This window comes from Anastrepha obliqua, chromosome 5 (genome assembly GCF_027943255.1).
Source record: "Anastrepha obliqua isolate idAnaObli1 chromosome 5, idAnaObli1_1.0, whole genome shotgun sequence".
In the NCBI taxonomy this organism is placed as follows: Eukaryota; Metazoa; Arthropoda; class Insecta; order Diptera; family Tephritidae; genus Anastrepha; species Anastrepha obliqua.
This window is the reverse complement of record NC_072896.1, coordinates 61,221,956-61,244,190: the sequence shown is the minus strand read 5'-3', so window position 1 is coordinate 61,244,190 and position 22,235 is coordinate 61,221,956. Positions and strand designations below refer to the sequence as shown.

General features: G+C 35.0%; 1 protein-coding gene across 1 annotated transcript in view; it reads left to right on the top strand.

Moving 5' to 3' along the window:
• LOC129248795 (interaptin) overlaps positions 1 to 21,350 on the top strand; it is a 67,776-nt gene extending 46,426 nt beyond the window's left edge. Inside the window, exons 19-26 of the mRNA XM_054888411.1 lie at positions 13,079 to 13,387; positions 13,450 to 13,762; positions 16,740 to 16,945; positions 17,007 to 17,275; positions 17,338 to 17,463; positions 20,591 to 20,698; positions 20,761 to 20,803; positions 20,869 to 21,350. Coding sequence (XP_054744386.1) covers positions 13,079 to 13,387; positions 13,450 to 13,762; positions 16,740 to 16,945; positions 17,007 to 17,275; positions 17,338 to 17,463; positions 20,591 to 20,698; positions 20,761 to 20,803; positions 20,869 to 20,982 — 1,488 coding nt within the window. The 3' untranslated portion in view covers positions 20,983 to 21,350. The remainder of the gene's footprint in view (positions 1 to 13,078; positions 13,388 to 13,449; positions 13,763 to 16,739; positions 16,946 to 17,006; positions 17,276 to 17,337; positions 17,464 to 20,590; positions 20,699 to 20,760; positions 20,804 to 20,868) is intronic.
• The last annotated feature ends 885 nt before the right edge of the window (positions 21,351 to 22,235 follow it).

Genomic DNA, 22,235 nt, shown 5'->3' with positions numbered 1-22,235 from the left:
AATACTTGCACTTATATATGAATACGTATCAGAAACACTTGTGCTAACGTGATTCTAAAGCGTCGCAGTCTTTACACGTCAAAGCTATTCAACCACTCATTCGGTGGTAGTTCACTTAGAGCGCCAAACCTAAAAGGGTGTACGTTAAGCGAGGAATTTCGATGTTTATAACGTGTCTTAACAACCGTCGCTGTGAAATTCTTTCCGTTAATTTTATTGCATGAAAATATTGCCATAATTGGTTGTGAAAATATGTGAAATATATACGTAAAATGTATATGTTAAAAGTTATACGAAAGCAATTAAAGTTCGGCGAAATATAAGTGCCTTTTTGAAAAGTTTCACATGAAATCCTTCGCGGAAGTTTCAATAATTAAAAGTTATTTTTCGATTTCATATCTCTCTAATTATAAAAAGTGTCATTCAGTAAACTATTTACTTTAAATAAAAATGCTTTTAATACCATTTGCGTGGGAATATTAAATACTCCCGCGAAAGTTTATTGAACAAAAAATGGCCAAAAAAAGAATCCAAAATAAATCGATTGCTCAATGTATGTATGTAGTTGCATGTCCGTACGTACATATGTATGTACGTATTGTCATTATTTTATTCTTCGATTTAAATCGATTGCGATTAGAGCCCACTTTTTACCTCTCTCTAAAGATGTGCCTAGCGTAACATATCTACATATTATTGACTAAAATACAAAACTCGCGTATAAGTTAAAGATTAAAAGATATTGTAACTAAAGGCTGTGACTATGAACCAGTAATAAATTACATTATGAACTGTCGTATGCACCCTTCAAAGGTTTTATTCGAATTTTTTCACCGAATTTGGGTTATGCGTCTTAACGTGGGTTAATAAATATGGGGAAGTAAGCAAGGGTTTTTATGAGAAGCTATTTTCATTTTAGAAATACATCCGAAATATTCACAATGCGTGGAGCAAATATTCACAGAAATTTTCACAACGCGCGGAGCCGGCAATGCCGCTATTGGTATTGCGTCAATTTTGTATAGCCTCTCTCGAATTTAAATTTGCGAATTGTATAGATCGTTATGCTATATTCTTGATTACCGAAAACCACTTCAACCCAAAAACTTCAGTCAAGTGGAGGTGGGGTAGAATTACTACACTGTAATTTTAATCATAATTTTATCATAACTTTGTAAACTCCTATGTTAAAATGATTTTGGGCAATAAATGAAATGAAATATAAATGTCTCAAAGTTTCACGGCGCAGAAGAGGGTAGCGTATTTCGACGAAGACCACCTGTAAGCCTCTATTTTTCTGCGCCAGATAACTGCGGTATCTTAATATGGTTATATAAACATATCTATGTGTTTATACCGAATTTTCTAAGTCTTTTATTCGGATTTTCCTTATAATATTAATTAAAAAACTAACCTGCCTTGGCTTCCACTCAGCCTTCTTGGTATGGATCACGTCTTACTTGCTCAATCGCCATTGCCATCATCGACAATATTGGGTATCTTTCTTTTGTTGCTTACTCTGGCGTTCCGCAAGGAATTATTGTGTACCCGCGGTTTTTTTGTTTATCAATGACATTTGTTTTTGCTATCGACAGCAAGACTCCTGCTTGATGCTCCCTCGATTCTGAATTGATGTAAATTGATTAAGATAATTTCAGTAACTGGTGTATCAATAATCGTCTATCGCTAAACAAAAATTAGTGTTTACAAATACCTTTTCTAAGCGTGCCACTGTTATTGCCACCACTTATCACATATCTAGTACGCCCCGTCACATGAAATTGAAATTAAAGATTTGGGTGTAATATTTCAATCGAAGTTTACTTTTGCTAGCCATATAAATTTTATTATCAGGAAATCTTACGCCATACTTGCTTCAGTTAGTCGTCAATGCTCCGATTTCTCCGACCCTTGTACGCTGAAGCTTTTGTATACGGCGTTTGTAGTATGCGGTCTTTAGTACGCATCCTTCATTTCGTCTCTGTGTTCTACGTATCATGCTGCTAAAATTGAATCCATAAAGCGTTGCGTAATTTACGTTTCCCAGATCCTATCTCTACCTATGAAGCGCTATGCTTATTAATAAACTTAAAATCACTCTCAGAACTGGAGAATAATATTTTTTTTGTCTCGCATGTTCGATTTGATGCGTGGTGCTGTTGACTGCCTCGTGCTTCTTGAGAGGACTTCTTTAATATTCCGACAAAAAGTCTTCCAAGTCTGGAGTTTTTCTATGTTGCTCTCTCAAAATCTCTCTTTGCTCGAAATACTGCTATTACTAGAGCCGTAATTGAATTTAATGAAATTTAGAAATTTGTAGAGGAAGATTTTTTATTTTCAAAAGATATTCAGATTCAAAAGATTTGTAAGTACTTTATTATACATATGTTTATTGTATTTTCTTCTTTTAATGCCTATTAACCTTAAAATATGTATATTTAGCCTATAAGAATCTATTATATTCATAGGCTTAATAAATCAAAAAATATCTATGGTATTTTACATATATCTATATGTATAATTGGCTCGTACACCCTTTGTTGGGTGCTGAGGTTAATAAATAAAATATGCTTTTCTCTATGTGTTTTCGCTACTCAGGACTAATTTTGAATACATTTTTGTTGTTGTTTTTGTTGTAACAGCATAAACACTCCCCATCAATGTTTAGGGAATGCTGGTGGAGTGACGGTGCTTGACCATAGAAACGTCGTTCCGCTAAGTTCCCCTTTACATGAGTTACATTTTTTGTAAAATTATTCATAAGCTAGTATTATATATACGAGTATATATAATTGGCGCGTACACCCTTTTTGGGTGTTTGGCCGAGCTCCTCCTCCTATTTGTGGTGTGCGTCTTGATGTTGTTCCACAAATGGAGGACAATAGAGTTTTAGGGCAACTCCGAACGGAAAATGTTTTTATGAGGAGCATTGCCATTGAAATACTTCAGCTTTAATTATTTTCCTTCATAAAGACACAATAACAATAAGTGTGTGTGCAATAGTCATGAAATTCCATCTTAAAGCCTGTGTCAGTAAAAAATAACCGGGGTTTTTTCTAGTAACTTCAAGAGATATTTCATTCTGCTTTTTGCTGCGTAATAGTCCCACTCAAGGGCTACGACTGCAGTGCTAACTCAGGTTAGTGTCGTTCGAAACTTTCCCGTAAACGCAACCAAACAAAAATGAGTGAGAATTACCCGAAGTGTTTTGAGGCAGTATTTTTATGCACGTATTCGAAAGGGCAAAAATTATCTTACGCTGCGGCTGCAAAAGTAATTAAAAAATCAATAAAGTTTGTTGTTATGTGGAATCAGCGGTATAAAGTGAACACAAATTTTGATGACTTTTCCGAGCGCAGGTTGAAGCGAGTGACGACACAAAAGCAGGATAAAGTGATCGTCCTACTATTTAAGCGGGACCCTTCTTTGCGACTACGCCAAGCACGCACAATTCATGCTAAAAAGGTAATAGATTTGAGTATCAGCACCATCGAACGTCGACTGAAGGAGGCCAACACATCCTACCGTCCCACATCATCAAAACCACTGCTCTCAGAAAAACACTTCGAGAAACAACAAAACAAGAAAATGGCGTCACAGTATTGGGCTGACCTTCCCAGTCCCCATTGAAAATGTGTGGGGAACTATGAAAACCCATCTTGCCGGAAGGCCCGTCCATGATTTAAAGCCGTGTGTCAAGTTCGCCAAATCTAGTCCTCTTTGTCGACGAGCTACGCAGAAAAGCTGGTCCAAAGCATAAAGAAGATGCCAGGCTATGCTCCACAACGATGAAGACTATACGATTTATTGAGTAATTGCGACTCGTAGTTTTGTACATATGTACTTTCATGTAAAAAATTTTTAAATATATATCTTTTATGCTTCATGAATAATAGGGATTCCTTTTTTCTGACACAGACTGTAATTAAATATATTTGAGAAAATTAATTTTGAAAAATTTCGTTTGAATATATTATATTATGCCTAGTATTACGCTTAGTAATGCACAGTAAACTTTATCTTGTAAATTATCCAATTGCTCTTTTAAAGAATTTTGATCAGCAACAGAGAGTACGATGTCTTTTAAAATGTTATTCTATCTCCTATTAAGTAAAATGTGTTTCATTCGTTCTTTAAATAAAGGGTGCTTCATAGAAATTAAGAAAGTTATATTTATAACAAAAAATTAATTCAACATAAAAACTTCACTTCAAGAATATTAACGAAAATATAATAATAAAGACAAAATTGAATTGCCTAAACCCTCCTTCTCAATAGTCCGAAAAAACACTAATTTCAGAGAGGTTGCAGAAAAATCGGTGAAACAGTTTTGTAATTTTGTTGGTACATCAAGTACTTAAGCAAATCTCATTTCTGCTCTTCTTATGATAATATCTATGATATACCTATTTAATTTGCAATAACGTTGCGATAAGAAATGCCTTCTTCTAAGAAATTATTCTACTTTCATGCTTGATTGGGTCAATTAAAGACTATAAAAAGTATGTTTGTTCTTTGCAATTTTCTTCGTTCGTATAAAGATATTCCTTTATTTGTCTTAACGAATGCATTTAAATAAAAAAATAACGTGAAGTGTACTTACTATATTTCCTAATATGATATTACCTAACTGGAGTGTTTTTTGGAAGAACTTTTTTTATCATTTGATATTTCAGGCCCACAGTGGGTTTTGAACCCCATCATAATAAAATACTAACAAAGGATAGTGTACTAGAACGTGAAGTTTTGATATTTTCGCAGATTTATTCCAATTGTTCACAAAAGGTGAACAAATTTTCATTCTTGTTACAGAATAGTTAAGCTGTTTCCAATTTTGTTAACAAAATTTAAAATGTAGCATTGAACGCTCGGTACGGCTAGCTGATGAACATTTCATCATTGTTTGTTTGTTTGTATGTTTTGGTATTAGAACCGAGCAACAGCAAACCGGGTCGACCACCTTAAAACATATACATACTAAGTTATTTATTTATTTTGATTGGTATAAGTTGAATCGTGTATGTAGACATTTTATCGAGTTGGCTGGTGGTGGCGCTGACGTATCTTATCGACGCATCAATAAAACTCGAATAAATGTAAATAAACTACTTAATAACTTTTACTTTATACATTCGCGTATGTGCATGAATATATGTAATATGTTCTTGTTAATGCATGTAAATATGTATATATGTATATACATATACAGTATGGGGTCAAAGTGGGTCACATTTAACAGTGCACTCGCACCCTTTTAAACATCACGTAATTGATTGCATTAAACGGAACATAACTTGAAGTTTTGATTCAGGTAACGGTTAACTTATATTTTTAGTGTATTGTAAAATGGAAAATCAATTGGTTTTAAGAATAGTGTTCCAATTTTTTCAAGGAGAAGTAAACTTTTCGATGTTAACTCTCACGCATCGTTAATTTTTTATCACGATTGAGTCGTAAATTTTTTTTGTTTTCTATTGTACAGCCTTACGATGACATCTATCAGCTGGAAGGAGCCGAAATACCAAGTAAATTCGAATACAAACAGTAAAGATGTATGCACTTCGATTTGAAAATTTCTCAAATTCACACAAGCATCACTTGAAGGTTAACATAAATACATTTCTACTATACAGTGGCTCACAGCCAAAGTGATGCAGTCAAATGCGATCGAAAATGAAGTTAGGCATTCTCCGACCAGTTTTGAGTGCACGAACATCGAGCCCAGGGCCTTAATTGTCGCTTGCCGTCGCAGTAGATACATATTTAGTTCTGTGACAGTTATTTCACAAGTGAGCATCCAATCTGCCTTTGCTTGCGGCTTTATATGTTTGGAACATATTGCAGTGGTTCGGTGACCTGAACTGGGGAGGTCATCGCAGAGTACCCATCCGCCAACCCTTCCATATCAATTCAAGCCATCCGTAAACAGGTTTACCAGACCCTGTCTCCAAATTCTGCACTCCGCCCACTCTTCCCACTCTTCCCTTGATGAATGTGGAGAATGCCCTGCTTGGTATACATTGATCAGTCGCCAAGGGGATGAACCCAAAGTTTCTGACGATACTTGAGTGTCCGTAAGTGAGATCAAATCTGTAGCCCAAGTCTCTCAGTCCGATTTCGGCTGATGAATATTAATCATAAACATCTTGTTTATTTTAAGTCTGCGTTAATAACACCTTCCAGAAAGTTTCGGCCGATCTTAAAGATTGATTGGCTTGATGCAAAAAAAAGAAATACAGAGTGCAGTGCATTAAAGAAAATGTTGTGCCCAAGAGCTTGACATTTATAAGCATCAACACTATTAATTTTAGAACATACTTTGGCGGATACCTCACAATCGACACATCATTTGTCCGTTATTCTCATGCCATATTTATTACTATATTTAGTAGGGTTTAGGGACGATCAATTTCTAATTTTGGATTTTGAGTAGTTCTGTTAGTAGTTAATCTAACGCAACACATTTATTAAAAAATTCATTAGCTTTTCGCAAAGTTTTCGCCCCAAGTAATGCCTAAGCTTGATAACTTCTCTCTAAAAATCAGATACGCTAATGCAAGCATTGTCAAATTGCCTCAATAGCTGCAAGAGTTTCACTATAATTAAAAAAACTCTTTATAAAGTGGTAAAATATTGGGCTTCACATTGTTGAGGGTAATAGAATATTTTTAATACTTTTAAATCCGTGGGTAGGCGAGAACGCATTGCTTTTATCAACAGCTTACTAAACTCAAAACACTTATTTGATATTGTAACTAGGCACTTTCGTTTCGCCACACTTTTCTATCTATGGACTCTGCTCTGCTGATTGGCGCGTACAACCTGTTTGGGTGTTTGGCCGAGCTCCTCCTCCTATTTAGGGAGGCCTACAGTTTCAAGTCGACTCCAAACGGCAGATATTTTTTATGGGCCTCGAGTCAACTCAGTGAGCTCTAGGCTAGTGCGCAAGTGTGCAAGGTCGCGAGATCCTTCTGGCCACGGGTAGATCGGGGACGCTCGAGGGAACTCCTACGGCTAACAAAGCACCAGCTCTCGAATTTGGTGGGTATCCTTACCAGACATTGTCCGTTAGGTGTTCATGCTGTGAGACTTGGGATTGCCTCAAGTCCGTTCTTCAGAAGCTGTCTTGAGGACGGGGTGGAATCATCCCAACGCCTTCTTCTCAGCTGCCCTGCTCTCGTCTGGCAAAGATTTAGACATCTGGGCTCTCATTTTTTCGCTACGCCTGCGGATATAGCGGGTATAAATATCACAAATTTGGTGAAGTGCATCAGTAGCTTGTTGCGGCTAATTACGAACGCGAATCAGCCACCGTCGGTGTCGTCGTAAAATGCATGGTCATCATCGTCTCCAATCCCAAGGCTCTTTCTTCCTTCCCTTCTCATTTCTCCTCTCCCCTGTATGGCATCACAACGGACGAATTTTCAATATTGGTCCAAGTGTGCTCTAAACTAGGGCAGCCACTCAACCTAACCTAACCTAACTCATTCTAAAGTGTTTTGTCTCATTGTTAGCGAATGCGCCACCCATTATGCACACGCACACAGCTTTCTGAAACCCAATACTTCAGCCAAAATATTGCTTACACTGCCCTATGAGATGCCTAGGGCTTCTATCTCTAAATCTATTTCAGTCATTTGACGATTTTCCAATACGATATCCTATATTTTTTCTACGATTTGGTGTTGTTGCTGTTTTTGGATGCCCTTGACGTGGATCTTCTTCAACCCATTTTTATACTATATTAATTGAAGGCGAAAAGTCTTTAAACATTTTCAACATTCGTTCCTGAATTTACTTTGCTTTTAAACCTTCCGAAAATAAGAATTCAATCACTGTACGATACTTGACTTTTTCCATTGTAGGAAATGCTCTGACACGTCGATACTAGCATAAATGGTTTGTAAGCAAGAAATGAATTGACAGATTGAAATTAAACTTCGCATACGTTCATGTGAAGAGTGTACCAACAAACATAACCAATTTAGGCTAGTAGCAACGCCCTCTTATCGAGCCGCAAAATTTATCAAGCAACCTAGTAGTTATAGCGTTGTCATATAACAAATAGTGCAAAAAAATATTGATGCCAAGTACCAAACTCGAAAAAGAATCAAGTAAATAATTACTTGCTTCGGCAAAAAGGTACCGAGAGTTGCAAATAAAGGTATCGGGGAATTATTAAAGTTACACTTTTCTGCAGTCTTTCTATGGAGAAGCAGTGCTTTCTTGGGCTCATCTAATTCTTTTCTTGGGCTCATCTAAGTGTAGTACTAAAGTTGAGTAATTTGCCTCATTTATAAAAAAGATATCATGTTTTTTCCTTGTTTGAAAATTACTGATATATGGTAGGTATGCGTGGTAATTAAACGATTTCGCCTATTTTCAATACCAAACTATCTTAGACAAAGATATGTACCATTATGAAGGGTGATCAGATTGGAGGTACTTTTTCTAATAGGGGTTCTAGATCATGCGTGACTACTATCAAACTAAATACATAATTTTTTTCAGTATTCACTGACTCTTCATCATGTCTTACGCCTCAACAACATTTACAAATAGTACAATTGTATTACGAAAACCGACATTCTGTGAAAAGTGTTCATAGCGCGTTCAGGTCAACTTATGGTGTTCAGCGATTATGCCCATTTTAGGTTTAATGGCTACGATGCTACTTGTCACACAGTCCGCGAAATTTATTTTTTTACTGCGTTGTCGTTTCAGTGAGCAATTTATCTTTCGTCTCGGACCAGTTGATAATAAAGATTGCCCAATCAATTTGAATCTTCATTGTTTTATTTCAATTTAAAATCCGATACCTCTAAATTAATCACCCTTATCCAAAGATATTGATTTTTGCACTAGTAAACGTGCGCTCGGATGGACAAACTAAATCGAAAAACAACATTCCACTGTCCACTGAAAATTAGTTCTAATTGAGAAGTATCGAAAAAAAGATAAAACAATTTAATTTCTTGTTTTATTGTTAATCCGGCTTTGAACTCACAAAATAAAAATACGAAAACTATTGTAAATATTTGGAGGCCATTAAGCCATTTCAAAAATTGTTTTTTTTTTTTTATTAAAAATTTAGGATTATGTGACTTAGTACAGTTGCGTTTAATTTCACAGGCAGCCGCCGTAGCCGAATGGGTTGATGCTTGGCTATCATTCGAGTCTATGTGCATAAAACAGCAAAATGATAGAAGATTTGTTTTTCTAATAGCGCTCGCCCCGCGGCAGGCAATGGCAAGCTCTTCATAAAAATCATTTCCGTTCGGAGGCGGCTTAAAACTGTAGGTCCCTCCATTTGTGGAACAACATGAATATGCAAAATATTTATTTTTTTTTTTCGTATACGTGGGTTTTACATACAGTGGTTCAATAAAGAACTCGGACACTCAAGTGATTTGGTTTTAAATAAAAAAATATATATTAAAATGCAAATCTAATGCGTTTATGTGTCACATTTTTTTTCGTTCGTGAATAACAAATTTTCAACTACTTTTTTTCAACTGTTTCTACATGAAATCGCTTGTGTAAGTAATGGCGATCATTTTGAACCCAAAATTGTTAAAATCGGGTCATTTTTGACTAAGTTATGAGCATTTAAAAAAAAAATTTTCTTATATAATTAAAAAAAAATCGAGTTTGAGCCGAAAAACAAAATTGCCGATAACTCTTGAAAAAAAATTTTTTCGGGCGAACAAAAAAATACGTGTCTCATTATTTTGACCAGAGAGCAACATATTTGAGTTACATCGAAATCGAAGAACATGTCCCGAATAGCCCTTTTGAATTGAAATGGAAAGAATCTATATAAGAAAATTTTTTTTAATTACTCATAACTTAGTCAACAATAAACCGATTTGAATGATTCTGGGTTCAAAATGATTGTCATTACTTACACGGGCGATTTCATGTAGAAACAATTGCAAAAAAGTAGTTGAAAATTTTTTAGTTTGCAAAAAACAAAAAGTGCGAAACAGGTTTTTTACTCAAAAATTCATTACTCAAAAACAACTCATTTTAGCTACTGGGCATTCATCTCAATTAAAGTTTGAGATGTCCTTTTGATTTGGAAAAAGTTATAAAAAAAATAAAAATACACTTTTTGAAATATTGAATTTCGAAAAAATTTCAATTTTTTTCTTTTTTGCTAAATAAAAAATTTTCAACTACTTTTTTGCAATTGTTTCTGCATGAAGTTGCTCGTGTAAGCAATTACGATCATTTTGAACCCAGAATTATTAAAATTGGTTCATTTTTGACTAAGTTATTGGGAATTAAAAAAAAAATTTTCTTATATAATTAAAAAAAAATCGAGTTTGAGCCGAAAAACAAAATTGCCGATAACTCTTGAAAAAAAATTTTTTCGGGCGAACAAAAAAATACGTGTCTCATTATTTTGACCAGAGAGCAACATATTTGAGTTACATCGAAATCGAAGAACATGACCCGAATAGCCCGGTTGAATTGAAATGGAAAGCATCAAGAAAAACAATATAATTAATATTTATTCGGCAAGCCTTTATTTTTTCTCACATCATTCAGTCTTCTTGGCATGGATTCGACCAGCTTCTTGTATGCTAAAGGATCTATTTTCCCCCACTCTTCTTTTATAGCATCTTCTATGTCTTACTTGTTTCTAATAACATGCTTTTTCAGCTGGTTTTCAAAAGTAGCCCACAGATGTTCAGTTATATTGATGCCTGGAGATTGTGGAGGTGTTTCAAGTACTTTAGAGCAGTTGTACATAAGCCACAGGCTGACATCAAGTACCCTGGGGATCGTTGTTGGGAATTAAGGACAATTTCCAGTACTAAATTTGTCCTTAATTCCCAGTACTAAATTGTCCTTAACTCCCAACTTTTCAGCACTTTGGACCAAATTTTCTTTCATAATTGTTAGGTATTGTTTGTGGTCCATATTGTCGTTAATGAAGCACAAATTTCCGGTACCAGCAGCGGACATATCTACAACCCCATACCATTACCGACACACCCCATGTATAACTGTCGGACATACGATTTTTTCCAGTAACTCTTCCATAGTTTTTCTCCACATATATGATTGTCCATCTGACCTAAATATGTTAAACTTGCTTTCATATGCAAATAAAACGTGCTTGCAGAACTTCAAATCCTTATCCCCATCACGCTTTCCGAATTTAATTCTCTTGTTAATCTTGTTGGTGAAAGGTTTTTTTCGTGCAACTCTTCCATTATACATAATTATTACTTGTCCACGCTGTATACCCATGCTTATATTTGGGTTTTTATTCCACAAAACACGACTGAAATTTTACTTTAATTTATTACATTCAGTGCTTTATTTGCGCTGCCTAGAGAAAATTAATTGTGGAATTCCCCGTTTTAAAGTGCCAACTAATCGCAATAATGCCAGATGTCCGACTTCTTTTTCACGCCAATTTTACGAATGCTGCATGTACATTTTTTATAACAAAGAGGTACTAGATTTGTAAATTATTATTACTATTTTTAGAACTCTATTTGAATACACAATAGAAAAATATTTCACTTGCATTACTTACAAAAATTTTGAATTTGAAGCTGCATGCTATGTATACCCGAGTTCTTTATTGAGCCACTGTATGCTAAATATATTTATTTATATATACATATATAAAGGGGTTTTCAATTGGCGCGGGTCGATTTTGGCGTCCTATGGCAGCCATTTTGTTTTGGTGACATCTGTAAAATCTTTTGTTTATTATTCAGTTGTTCATGCCAAATCATCATGGCAAGTTACACGATTGAACAGCACGTTCAAATGATAAAACTTTATTATCAAAATGAGTGTTCATTAACGCAAATGTTGCGCGCATTGCGCCCATTTTTCGGTAGACGTGGTGGCCCTTCCAATTTCTTATGGCCCATATTGCACCATATGGACCTAGATGACAAGTGGTTCCAGCAGGACGGCGCTACGTGCCACACAGCAAACGCCATTTTATTCCATTTCAACATCTACCCGCCCTTATTGAAAAACCCTTTATAAATCAAAAACTACTAAAGTCTTATAAGTTGTTTTGTTAAAAAAAACTTGCAGATCTACATAATTCGTGTAGTTTGATCTGGGATTCTTAAGAAATGTGATATTTTTCTAATATCGGATTTGTTCAGTTGAAGTTGCATTTCATTAGCTGATTCATGAATTGAATATGAATTTTGTTTGCGTTTCAGTTTCTTATGATTATTAGTGCTATTGTTGGTCATGTTTACGAAATTAGTCCAAATGTGTTTTTTTTTTTCAAAATTTCAAGAAAACTTCTCATAAATTCTTCTCCCTTATTATTTGCACACCTCAAAACGGGGGAATAGGTACAATTAAAATTAATATAAATTTTGTTCTGAACTTGCAACCATATTAAAGTTTCTTCATTATTTTTACCTTTTGTCTAACGCAAATTGTTGGATTAGTTTATAAACTTTGTAGCTAGAGCCAATAATACCACTTTCGTGACAAAGTTTTATTACTGTTGCAAAGCGATTGAAAATTAAGTGGTGAAAACGAAGGTCTCAAAAGAAATTTTTAATAATATTGAAATAATTCAATGGGTGCATAATTTAACACGCTAGCTATAAAATTTGACACCGTGAAACAGTTTTGGCGCCAATCCGCCAATTGCAAATTCGCATGCACACGTACATACATACCAAGGTACCTTGCTACATACATACATATGCACGTACGAGTATTTATACTTCACTTCGTAGATACATATGTACAAATACGAATTACATTTATATGTAGATAAAAGTCACTTTATAACGAACGTGAAAATATGAAAAATACATATTTTTTGAATTTTAAATAACAAAAATTGGTTACGTGGTTGTCAATTTTCCAAAATATTAAATAAAAATATACACACGGAACCAAATTTCGGGGAAATGGTCGGCTACCATAATTATTAATCACCGCTACTACATCAGATAAGGAATTCAATTACATGAAAAATACAATATAGCGTAGCCGTTAAGATGGTAAGGTGTCATGGCAATAAGATGAGGTGAGCCAATACCAATATTTCAGTTTTCTCTCTCTTCACAAGTCAGGCGACTGTTCCCACGATCACCAGTTTGAGCAATCATATAAATTATGGGACAGATCACATCTGCTATCCACCTACGACAGTTACCTAAGCATCGTAAGAGAATTAAAAAACGAACTTACATTCCTTTCTCGGCAAGTAGCTTTGGTACAAAAAGAGTTTTGTGAGCCCTCCGAACAAGATGAGGATCGTGACATAAAACTCGAATCTTCACTCAAGGCACTGGAATCTCACAACGAGGTGCTGCAACGAACATTGGAACAAGCATCGCAAGACAATCACAAACACTGCTCCGAATTAAGCCAAAGTGTTCGAAATCTAATAACTGATAGTTTATTTAATCTGAATGCATTTCATTTCTTCATTTTCAGAACGAGAATCTTCGCTGCCAAGTACAGCATTTGCAACGTACCATTTTGGAGAAAGAGCAATGCATTGGAAAACTTAATAGTATGCTGGATCAGGTGCAGTGTGAACAACAGCAACAACATCATCAAGCCAAAGAATGTTGCCTGCACGCTAAGGACAAGGAGTTACTTGAGATGTGTCAGAAGTTGGAACAGGCTAATAAAAAGGTAGAGTCACTAATGTGTGAACTAGAGCAGAGCCAGAAGCAGGAGCGTTTTTTACTTTGCGAGACTCGAAAGCTTAACGAAGAATTGAATGAGAGTAAAAGAAAACACAGTAAGTAAGTTTGCGAGAATATGTTCAATCTAGATTTGGAAAATTTTACCCAATATTTTTTCTAAACATCACATTTATGGTACCATACTTCGAGTCGATACATATTCCTACAATCAAGAGTATTAGCGCCTAATAAAAGATTGAACCAAGATTCATACATAAGGAGTCACTTAAAGCGCTATAGAAAAATTACTTCTCTTTGCGCAAAATCTCACAGAACTATTATAAACTAATCGATTTTCTTTTCTCATAATAATGTTGCATTTATTTTGCTTTGCGCCATTCATACAAACGAATTTACTACATTCCCTTTTTGTCTCTTCGAACACTGGTTCCTTTTATTTGTCTCCTATGACGATAGCAGGGAGAACCACCACATTAAACCCTGATAAAGTTATAGTAAGGTACAACTATTGAGAACCACTTTTGGCATTTTTGACGTCTGCAAACCATTTCGTCTCCCAGTCTCATATCCAACGGTTATTTGGGTGTTGTTTTCTTATTGAAATAAATAATAATGTATTCTTCTGTGCCGTAAAAACCTTCAAAATTCATATGAAACGTGAAAATTCTTTAATTCTCGTAAAATTAAATATTATACACATCCGTCTACAGTAGTATAATATTTGAACGTACTGCGTCAGTTAGTTTGTGTTTTACAGCTACCTTTATCAGACTACCCAGTACAGTAGGTTCTGTTTTTATGCGGCTTTTTTTTATGCGGTTTTGAAATAGTGCGGTTTTTTTTTAAATTACAAAATGCATGTCGACCTATCGGGAATTATACATATAAACAAGATTCTAAGCCAGCTAAGCAAAAACTCGTCACAGATTACATCAGAAATGCTAACCCTACAAATCCTAAACCAACGCGCAACATGTGGGTATTGTCTGATTCTATTTCTGATTTAAATTTATTTTTCGATTCTGACGTTTCTTAAATAAAGATATAATTTTCAAAAATACAATATTTTGTTTATGCGATTTTATTTAATTATTTCAGATTCATGCGGTCTATGGAACGTATCTATAGTTATAATATGGGACTAGTGCCCTTTTTTATGCGATTTTATTACATTATTTCAGATTTATGCGGTTTTAGCACTTTTGAAACGTATCTATAGTTTTACATACTATAGTTTTACTATAGAACTAGTAGCTTTTTTTATGCTGTTTTTTTTATGCTGTTTCTTGCGGAACGTATCTACCGCATAAAAACAGAACCTACTGTAATTCACAGTCGGCCACAAACGCAATCGTGTAACAACTTCACAGGAAGGTTTGGCGTTGTTTAATCGCAATATGGAGGACCGCCTGGATCGTCTGGAGGACCGCCTGGACCTTGTGGTTAGTGACCGTCTTGTGATTATCACCTTTTCCGTGGACTTCAATCTCACATGAGTAACAAGAACTACTCCTCAAAAGAAGCTATAAAAAGGGATATCGAAGCGTATTTTGGCTCCAAGGACAAACAATTTTTTGAGCAGGGAATTAAAAATTTGCGTAAACGTTGGGAATACATTGTAAATAATGAAGAAAAATATATTATTGATTAATAAATACTTTAAACATCTTTTTTATTAATTTTAAAACCACCTTTAAAGAACGCACGAACTTGTGGACTGACCTGATACAATCAAAATCGGGGCATGTGAATTTGAAGTGGTGAAAACTTTCACGTATTTAGGATTTAAACTAAATCACGACAACCCAATGAGCATCACAATCGATGAAAGAATACAAGCAGCATATAAGAATGCAAGAGGCAGCCCAAGATTAAGATGGATTGAAGAACTAGAAGGCGACATAGGCAAATCAAAGTCAAATGGTCACTGAGCAAATGGAGATATTTTGTGCAGCAAGCCAATTCTCACATAGAGTTGTAGCGGCAAATGATGATGGTTCGCTAATGATTTAAATGACAAGTGTTGGTAAGGCAGTGTGTCTAATGAGCTATAGCCATACGCGCGAGTGGGGAAATGGCGAATAGAAGAGGTTTATTGCTTGTCTTTTTTGAGGAAGCTTATGCGTATTTTTAGAAAATTATTGAAAAAATAATATTACTGGATAAATGAAAAATCCGTTGCTTTAATGTAAAGTAACATAACCCAGATATGTCTCTATCTAGTTTTAGCATCCACCTTCCTAACTCGCTGATCCCCAAACAAATTACTTTCCGTCAGAAATTTTTTTTTTTAATATTTAGTAACCTTGCGCAATATAATTGCAATTCAATCTCAGAGAGGAAGTGTTCCCTTCTTAGTGAAATTTTCTATAGACGTAGAATGCAACACATTTCGCGCATATTTCCATATTTGAATCACATTTTATTATGTTCGTTAAAATAAAATTGCAGTTCTATGACTGTCTTTTTTATTTCGTATAATATAATATTCGGCAATGAGCCTGCGGGTTATCCAAAATTTGGTTTTTAGCATCCACTAACACTGAAAAATACATACATATACTTACAGGGTTGGCCATATTAAACTGACCCATTGAGTAACCCTATAACTTTTTACTGTAATTTGAAATCTAAGGTTTACGTCAACAAGCCAAAGACACTAGGCGCACTTAAGGCCAATATCCGACGGGAAATAGCCGCCATATCGGCCGAGACGCTGGCCAAAACTATGGAAAACGCCGAAAAACGGGCACATTACGCTATACGAGCTAAGGGCGACCACTTGCGCGATATCATATTCAAAAAGTGATGTAAACGAATCTCCTTGAACTAAATTAAATGTTTTTCACAATGAAACACAAAAAAATGTTTCTTTTTCCATATTTTTTTAATAATCACATGGGTCAATTTCATATGGCCAACCCTGTATATACATTTTTGCCTTTTTTGCTCTTGATTGTGAACTGCCCAGTTTTATTTTTCTCCGGTTGTTCGAAACATGAACAAAATCGAGATAGATAAAGACATAAAAACCTTCAGAATTTACAGTTACTTTTGTTGGATATATTTCAGGTGATCTTAATATGCAAATGCACCGACTAAATACATTACTGAAGTCTCAAGATTCCTGCCGAACCGATATTTGCAAAAAATATGAGGAACTGGAACGAAATTATGAGGACCAGGCGAAACAGTTGCGAGCCGCATGTGCTCAAATGAATTGCCTACAAGAGCGTCTTGGGCTATTGGACAAACGTCAAGAGGAGCACAATATGGAGGTATTGCTAGTGTATGAGTAGTTAGTTTAAGGTTAGCTGTTATTAATGCTAATACTTTTAGCGTAATCTGTTAAGGGACGAAGTGCTGGCCTTGAAAGAAAAGGAAGCTGCGTTGCTGAGCAAACAAAGATGTCTTACGGAGCAATTAATGAAGACTGAAAAGGAACTATACACGGCACACAACGTTATGAAGGAGCAGCAACAAATTATGCAGCGGAGTGAGTCTACGCAAAAAGATTTCACAAAGCGACTTCAAGAAGCAAACAATGAGCTAAAGAGGCAATTCAAAGTACTCTGCGATGACTATGGAGAGCTTGAGGATGAATACAAGTAGATTACAGGATTCACTCACATTAACATAATTTGAGTTTGAAAATTATTGTCATTTTAAGGAAACAATGCGATCTTCGCAAGCAAAATGAAAAAGTTATTGAATCATTTCGCAAGTGGAAGGAAGCGCAATTGAAAGCAGATGACGCGACCCGTGCGAGTTTCAAACAGTATGAGGAACACATAAAGTAAGTTATTGGTTTACCTAAATTTCATTCACAATTTCATTAAAGCCATGTTCAGCTTATTGCACATAAATCCTGTGAACTGTTTCACAGAAAATTTCGCGTTCCGATAAAAAGCATGAAATGAGCGTCTATCAACTTAGACTGGTGTAGGTCATCATTTATTAAAACAATTAAAAGGTAAAGCAAGCGATAGAGCTGTTCAGGCAACAAAAAAGCAGGCGACGAAGGCAAACCTCTTACGTAGAGGTTCTAAGATCAAAAGCTGGCAAGGAGATTCATAAGACAGTATGAGTTCATTAAAATTCAGGAAGCAAAGAGCTTCAATTCGCTCTTTGAAGACGTTTTGGAATTGTTCAATATGTGTGATATGAGAGGCATGATAACGTCTCCAAACGAAGGAAGCATAATTAAACCTTAGCATAATCAGGCAATGCAGGTCTGAAAACGCTGAACTAATACACCGGATAAAAGTTAGCATAGCGTATGACTTAAGGTGAGCTCACCGTTCTTGTCCGAACAATTTTCCGATTTCTTTGCTCAGTTCGTCAGGGCATAACGAAAATGTACTGAAATATCTTTGTTCCGATCAATACGGCTATTCTTGCTTAGTTAAAAGCCTTTTAAAAGTGAGTGATAGGCGGCAAGATGATATGAAAGTCTTTTGCATTTCTAGGGCAAAGATCGAACTTTAAAAATTTCTTTGCACAGCAAGAAAAATTATTTATTTGCTTTGCTTGTTTTTTTGTTTTGCTGTTTTTGCTTTCTTTTTTTACACTTGTATTTTGTCGCAACCGTTATCTCTTGCAATCAGAGCTTAACTTCAACTGTAATATATATTGAAATGGTTACTTAATTTTATTATTTATATACAGTTTATCAGAAAATGTTTCTTGTACTAAAATATTCAAGTTTGCCCTTTTTTAACTAAAACAATAGCTTCTTTTTGAATTTGGAGAGCCTTTTAAAATCATTTCCTTAATTTGCATAGTTACCAGTACTTCGTAATGGTAAACTTTTTGAATCCGCCAAAGCAAAAAATAAAACAAATGTTTTTCTCAGTTGTCAAGAAAGTGTTTTTACATATCTATTTTCGGCATCATTTGCTAAAATGATTTGGTATACCACAATTTCACTGAGTTGATACACACACGTTAGTCATCATTCAGTCCTAAAAGTGATCGTAAGAGCAATTTGTTGATTAAAATATCAAGTCATAGTTGGTCTATTATAATTATGCATTAGGAAGAAGTGTGCACCAGTCCTCAGAAATGTTTTATTCAACCCGACAATATGTTTATAATATAATAAATCGTACAAAAAATGAAAATAGGTTGGAGCCAAAATCTGCAAAAGAAAGGCAACGGAAAATATCTGACCACGCCGAAAGTATTTTTTTGAGCAAAGTTGCCGCAAAGCCAGAGATTTCGACAAGACTTCTTGCTAGTGAGCAATGAGTGTGGGCGGAAGTTCAACAGTCCGTGAAGTTTTGCAAAAGCATAATTATACTTCACGGGTTGCTCTGCACATCATATTTAAAAGCTGTTATCTTTCGCTAGCCGTAGCCGAATGGGTTGGTGCGTGACTATCATTCGGAATTCACAGAGAGAACGTAGGTTCGAATCTCGGTGAAGCACCAAAAATAAGAAAAACCTTTTTCTAATAGCGGTCGCCCTCAGCAGGTAATGGCGAGTGCACCTCCGAGTGCATTTCTGCCATTAAAAAGCTCCTCATAAAAATAAAAATATCTGCCGTTCGGAGTCGGCTTGAAACTGTAGGTCCCTCCATGTGTCGGGCAACATCAAGGCGCACACCACAAATAGGAGGAGGAGCTCGGCCAAACACCCAAAAAGGATGTACGCGCCAATTATATATATATATTGGGCCGGGTCGATTTGTGGGGAGGCAAAAAAATTGCCCATTGCTCTGTGAAAATCATATTCTAGGGATCAAAATAAGAAACTTTGCCGAAGGAACCATACCTCTAAAACGAATTCTGATGTCCCCCAATATATATATATATGTAATATATATATATATATATATATATATATATATATATATATACATATATATACAATATCTTTCACGCAATTAGAGCAGGTGTACCACAAGGAAGTGTTCTAGGCCCCGTCTTATACACTTTGTTCACGGCAGACCTGTCACTATCAAAGAACACATATACAGCAACGTATGCTGATGATACAGTCGTCATGGCCAGGAGTACCCTTCCCTCTATTTCTTTCTTATTACCTACAAGAAAACCTTAACAGTGTTAGCGACTGGATGAAAAAATGGGGCATGAAAGCTAACGAAAGCAGATCGGTGCAGATAACATTCACACTTCGAAATGGCTCATGTCCTGCCGTATCTCTTAACAAATATTTAGGTATTCTATTAGACCGGCTTCTTATTTGGCGATCGCATATATTTTTAAAGCGAAAGCAACTTGGACTAAATTTGCGATCACTACACTGGTTAATTGGCTACAATTCAGCACTTACACTATACAATAAGGTGCTTATCTACTTATCTATTCTGAAACCGATATGGGCGTATGGAGTTCAATTATGGGGCTCAGCTGCAAAATGAAATCTAGAAAATATGCCAAGATTTCAGTCAAAGGTGCTCCGCATGTGTGCCAATGCGCCATGGCTTGTACGAAACGAGATATTGCACCGTGACCTAAAAGTTACGACAGTTTTCGAAGAAATAAACGACCTCAGGCAGAGATACAACAACCGACTTGCCACTCATCCGAATAACCGAACAAATAACCTTTTCAAGATAAGCTACTTTTCAAGATTAAAAAATGTCAGCCTAACGATTTAATGCAAAGATTTAAAACGTAACATACGTAAATGCAAAAGTTATAAAATTGTATAATATAATATATATGTTATATGATATTCATTATTAAGTAACGAATTCCACTGGGAGTTCTTACTCTAAGTTATTCTTCTTTAAATTGTAGGTAAAAATAGTACTTATTGTTATTATTATGACAGATTGTATGAAATAAATTGAGATCTAAAAAAAAAATTATAATAATATTTTGCATATACAAAATATGTGTAGAACACTGAATAATCGAAATTATCTTAGTTGATTTTCACTTTTATATTTGCAGACTGTTGCTGGAGGAAAAACAAAAATTCTTAAGACAATATCGCGATCTGTATAGAGACTATTCTACATTGCAGAATGAATTGGAAAGAATAAAAATGTGCACGTACAGGTAACTAAAGATAGTAAGTAATTTTATCAATGCGTGTAATAAATTGTTATGCACTTATTTAGTTTCAGCAATCCCGAACCGACATCGAATATTTCGGAAAATTCGGTAAATCATTAATTTGAAGATATAATTATCAAGGTGTTATAAATTTAAATTTTGTGTATGTGTAGATACCGCAGCGCCTAGGACTCATCCGTAGCACATCACTTCGCGTTTCACAGCAGAGCAGCTCTTTAAAGTGTGAAGACACATCGCTGGACGCGTCAGGGTCTAATCCTCTGTGAGCTGAGCCGTTGTCAAGCAACAAAGTGCATTATCTGTAGTGCCTATATGGTAAATGTGAATGATAACAGCGAGGGTTTCCACTTCTTTTGTATCTCACCGGCGACTTATCGTGTTTGTAGTTGCACATCAGAGCGACAATTCCGACGAATGTGAATCACATGTACTATATCTACTATATACATTTGAGTATATTAACTAGTTGTGTTCTGAGCTGAGTTTCTAACCAACCGTGCGTATATATTTATATGTATGTATATATATTACTTTTGTTATTATAAATATGTAATATAATATATATAATGATATACATGTATACATGTGTATATTATTATATATTATATTGTTTTGTATACATATTTATTTTTTACCAAAGCAAACTGTTTTGCTTTTTAATTAAACTAGAAAATAATAGTAAAAATTATATATTTATGAAATGAAAATATAGAAAAAAATTGAAATATGAAAACAAAATATCCACCATTTAAATTAAACAAAAATTGTAGAAAAATAAATTTAAAACTTATATTTAATTTTATTAATGTAAGTAGACAAAGTCATGGCGGAATAATGCGAATATACAGGTAATGTCACTACGATTTCACCAAATAGAAGACTGCCTTATTTGCTTCTTAGGTTTTATTAATTGAAAATGGAATATCTAAATACTTTGAAATTAGAATCCATTCTAGATACCTGAATAAAATAGGAAACATTTAAGTCAATATCAAAGAAATTGAGAAAACAGTAACTTTAATTAATTGCATACATTTTAGAACAGTCAATACAGTCTACGGAGGAACACCGCATTTACGAAGTTGAATGCTGTAGAATCACCCGTCAAGCTCGCTAAAGTATGAGGAAGGGTTTGTTAAAACGATTTGGTCATACTTCAGGACATTATTATTTAAAACATTACACCTTTTTGAATAGCTGAAAAGACATACTACAGTAGAGCGTCGATTGTCCGAAAGCCGGTCATCCGAAACGTCGGTTAACCGAAAGAAAACATGATGCCTTTTTCGGATATAAAGAATAAAAAAAGGATGTACAAATGAAATAGAAACGTTTAATAGAAATGACTCAGAGAGCGACGCAAGGGAACGCCATGATTTTGGCATTTTCCGTGTCTTCATCGATAGCATGTTATATAATATTTAGAAGATGATTCATAGGTATTGACAGCGTTGTACATATGTACATACTTGCTTTCTGTCACGGGCTTTATGAATTTAATTTAGTATCGCAGTTCCTA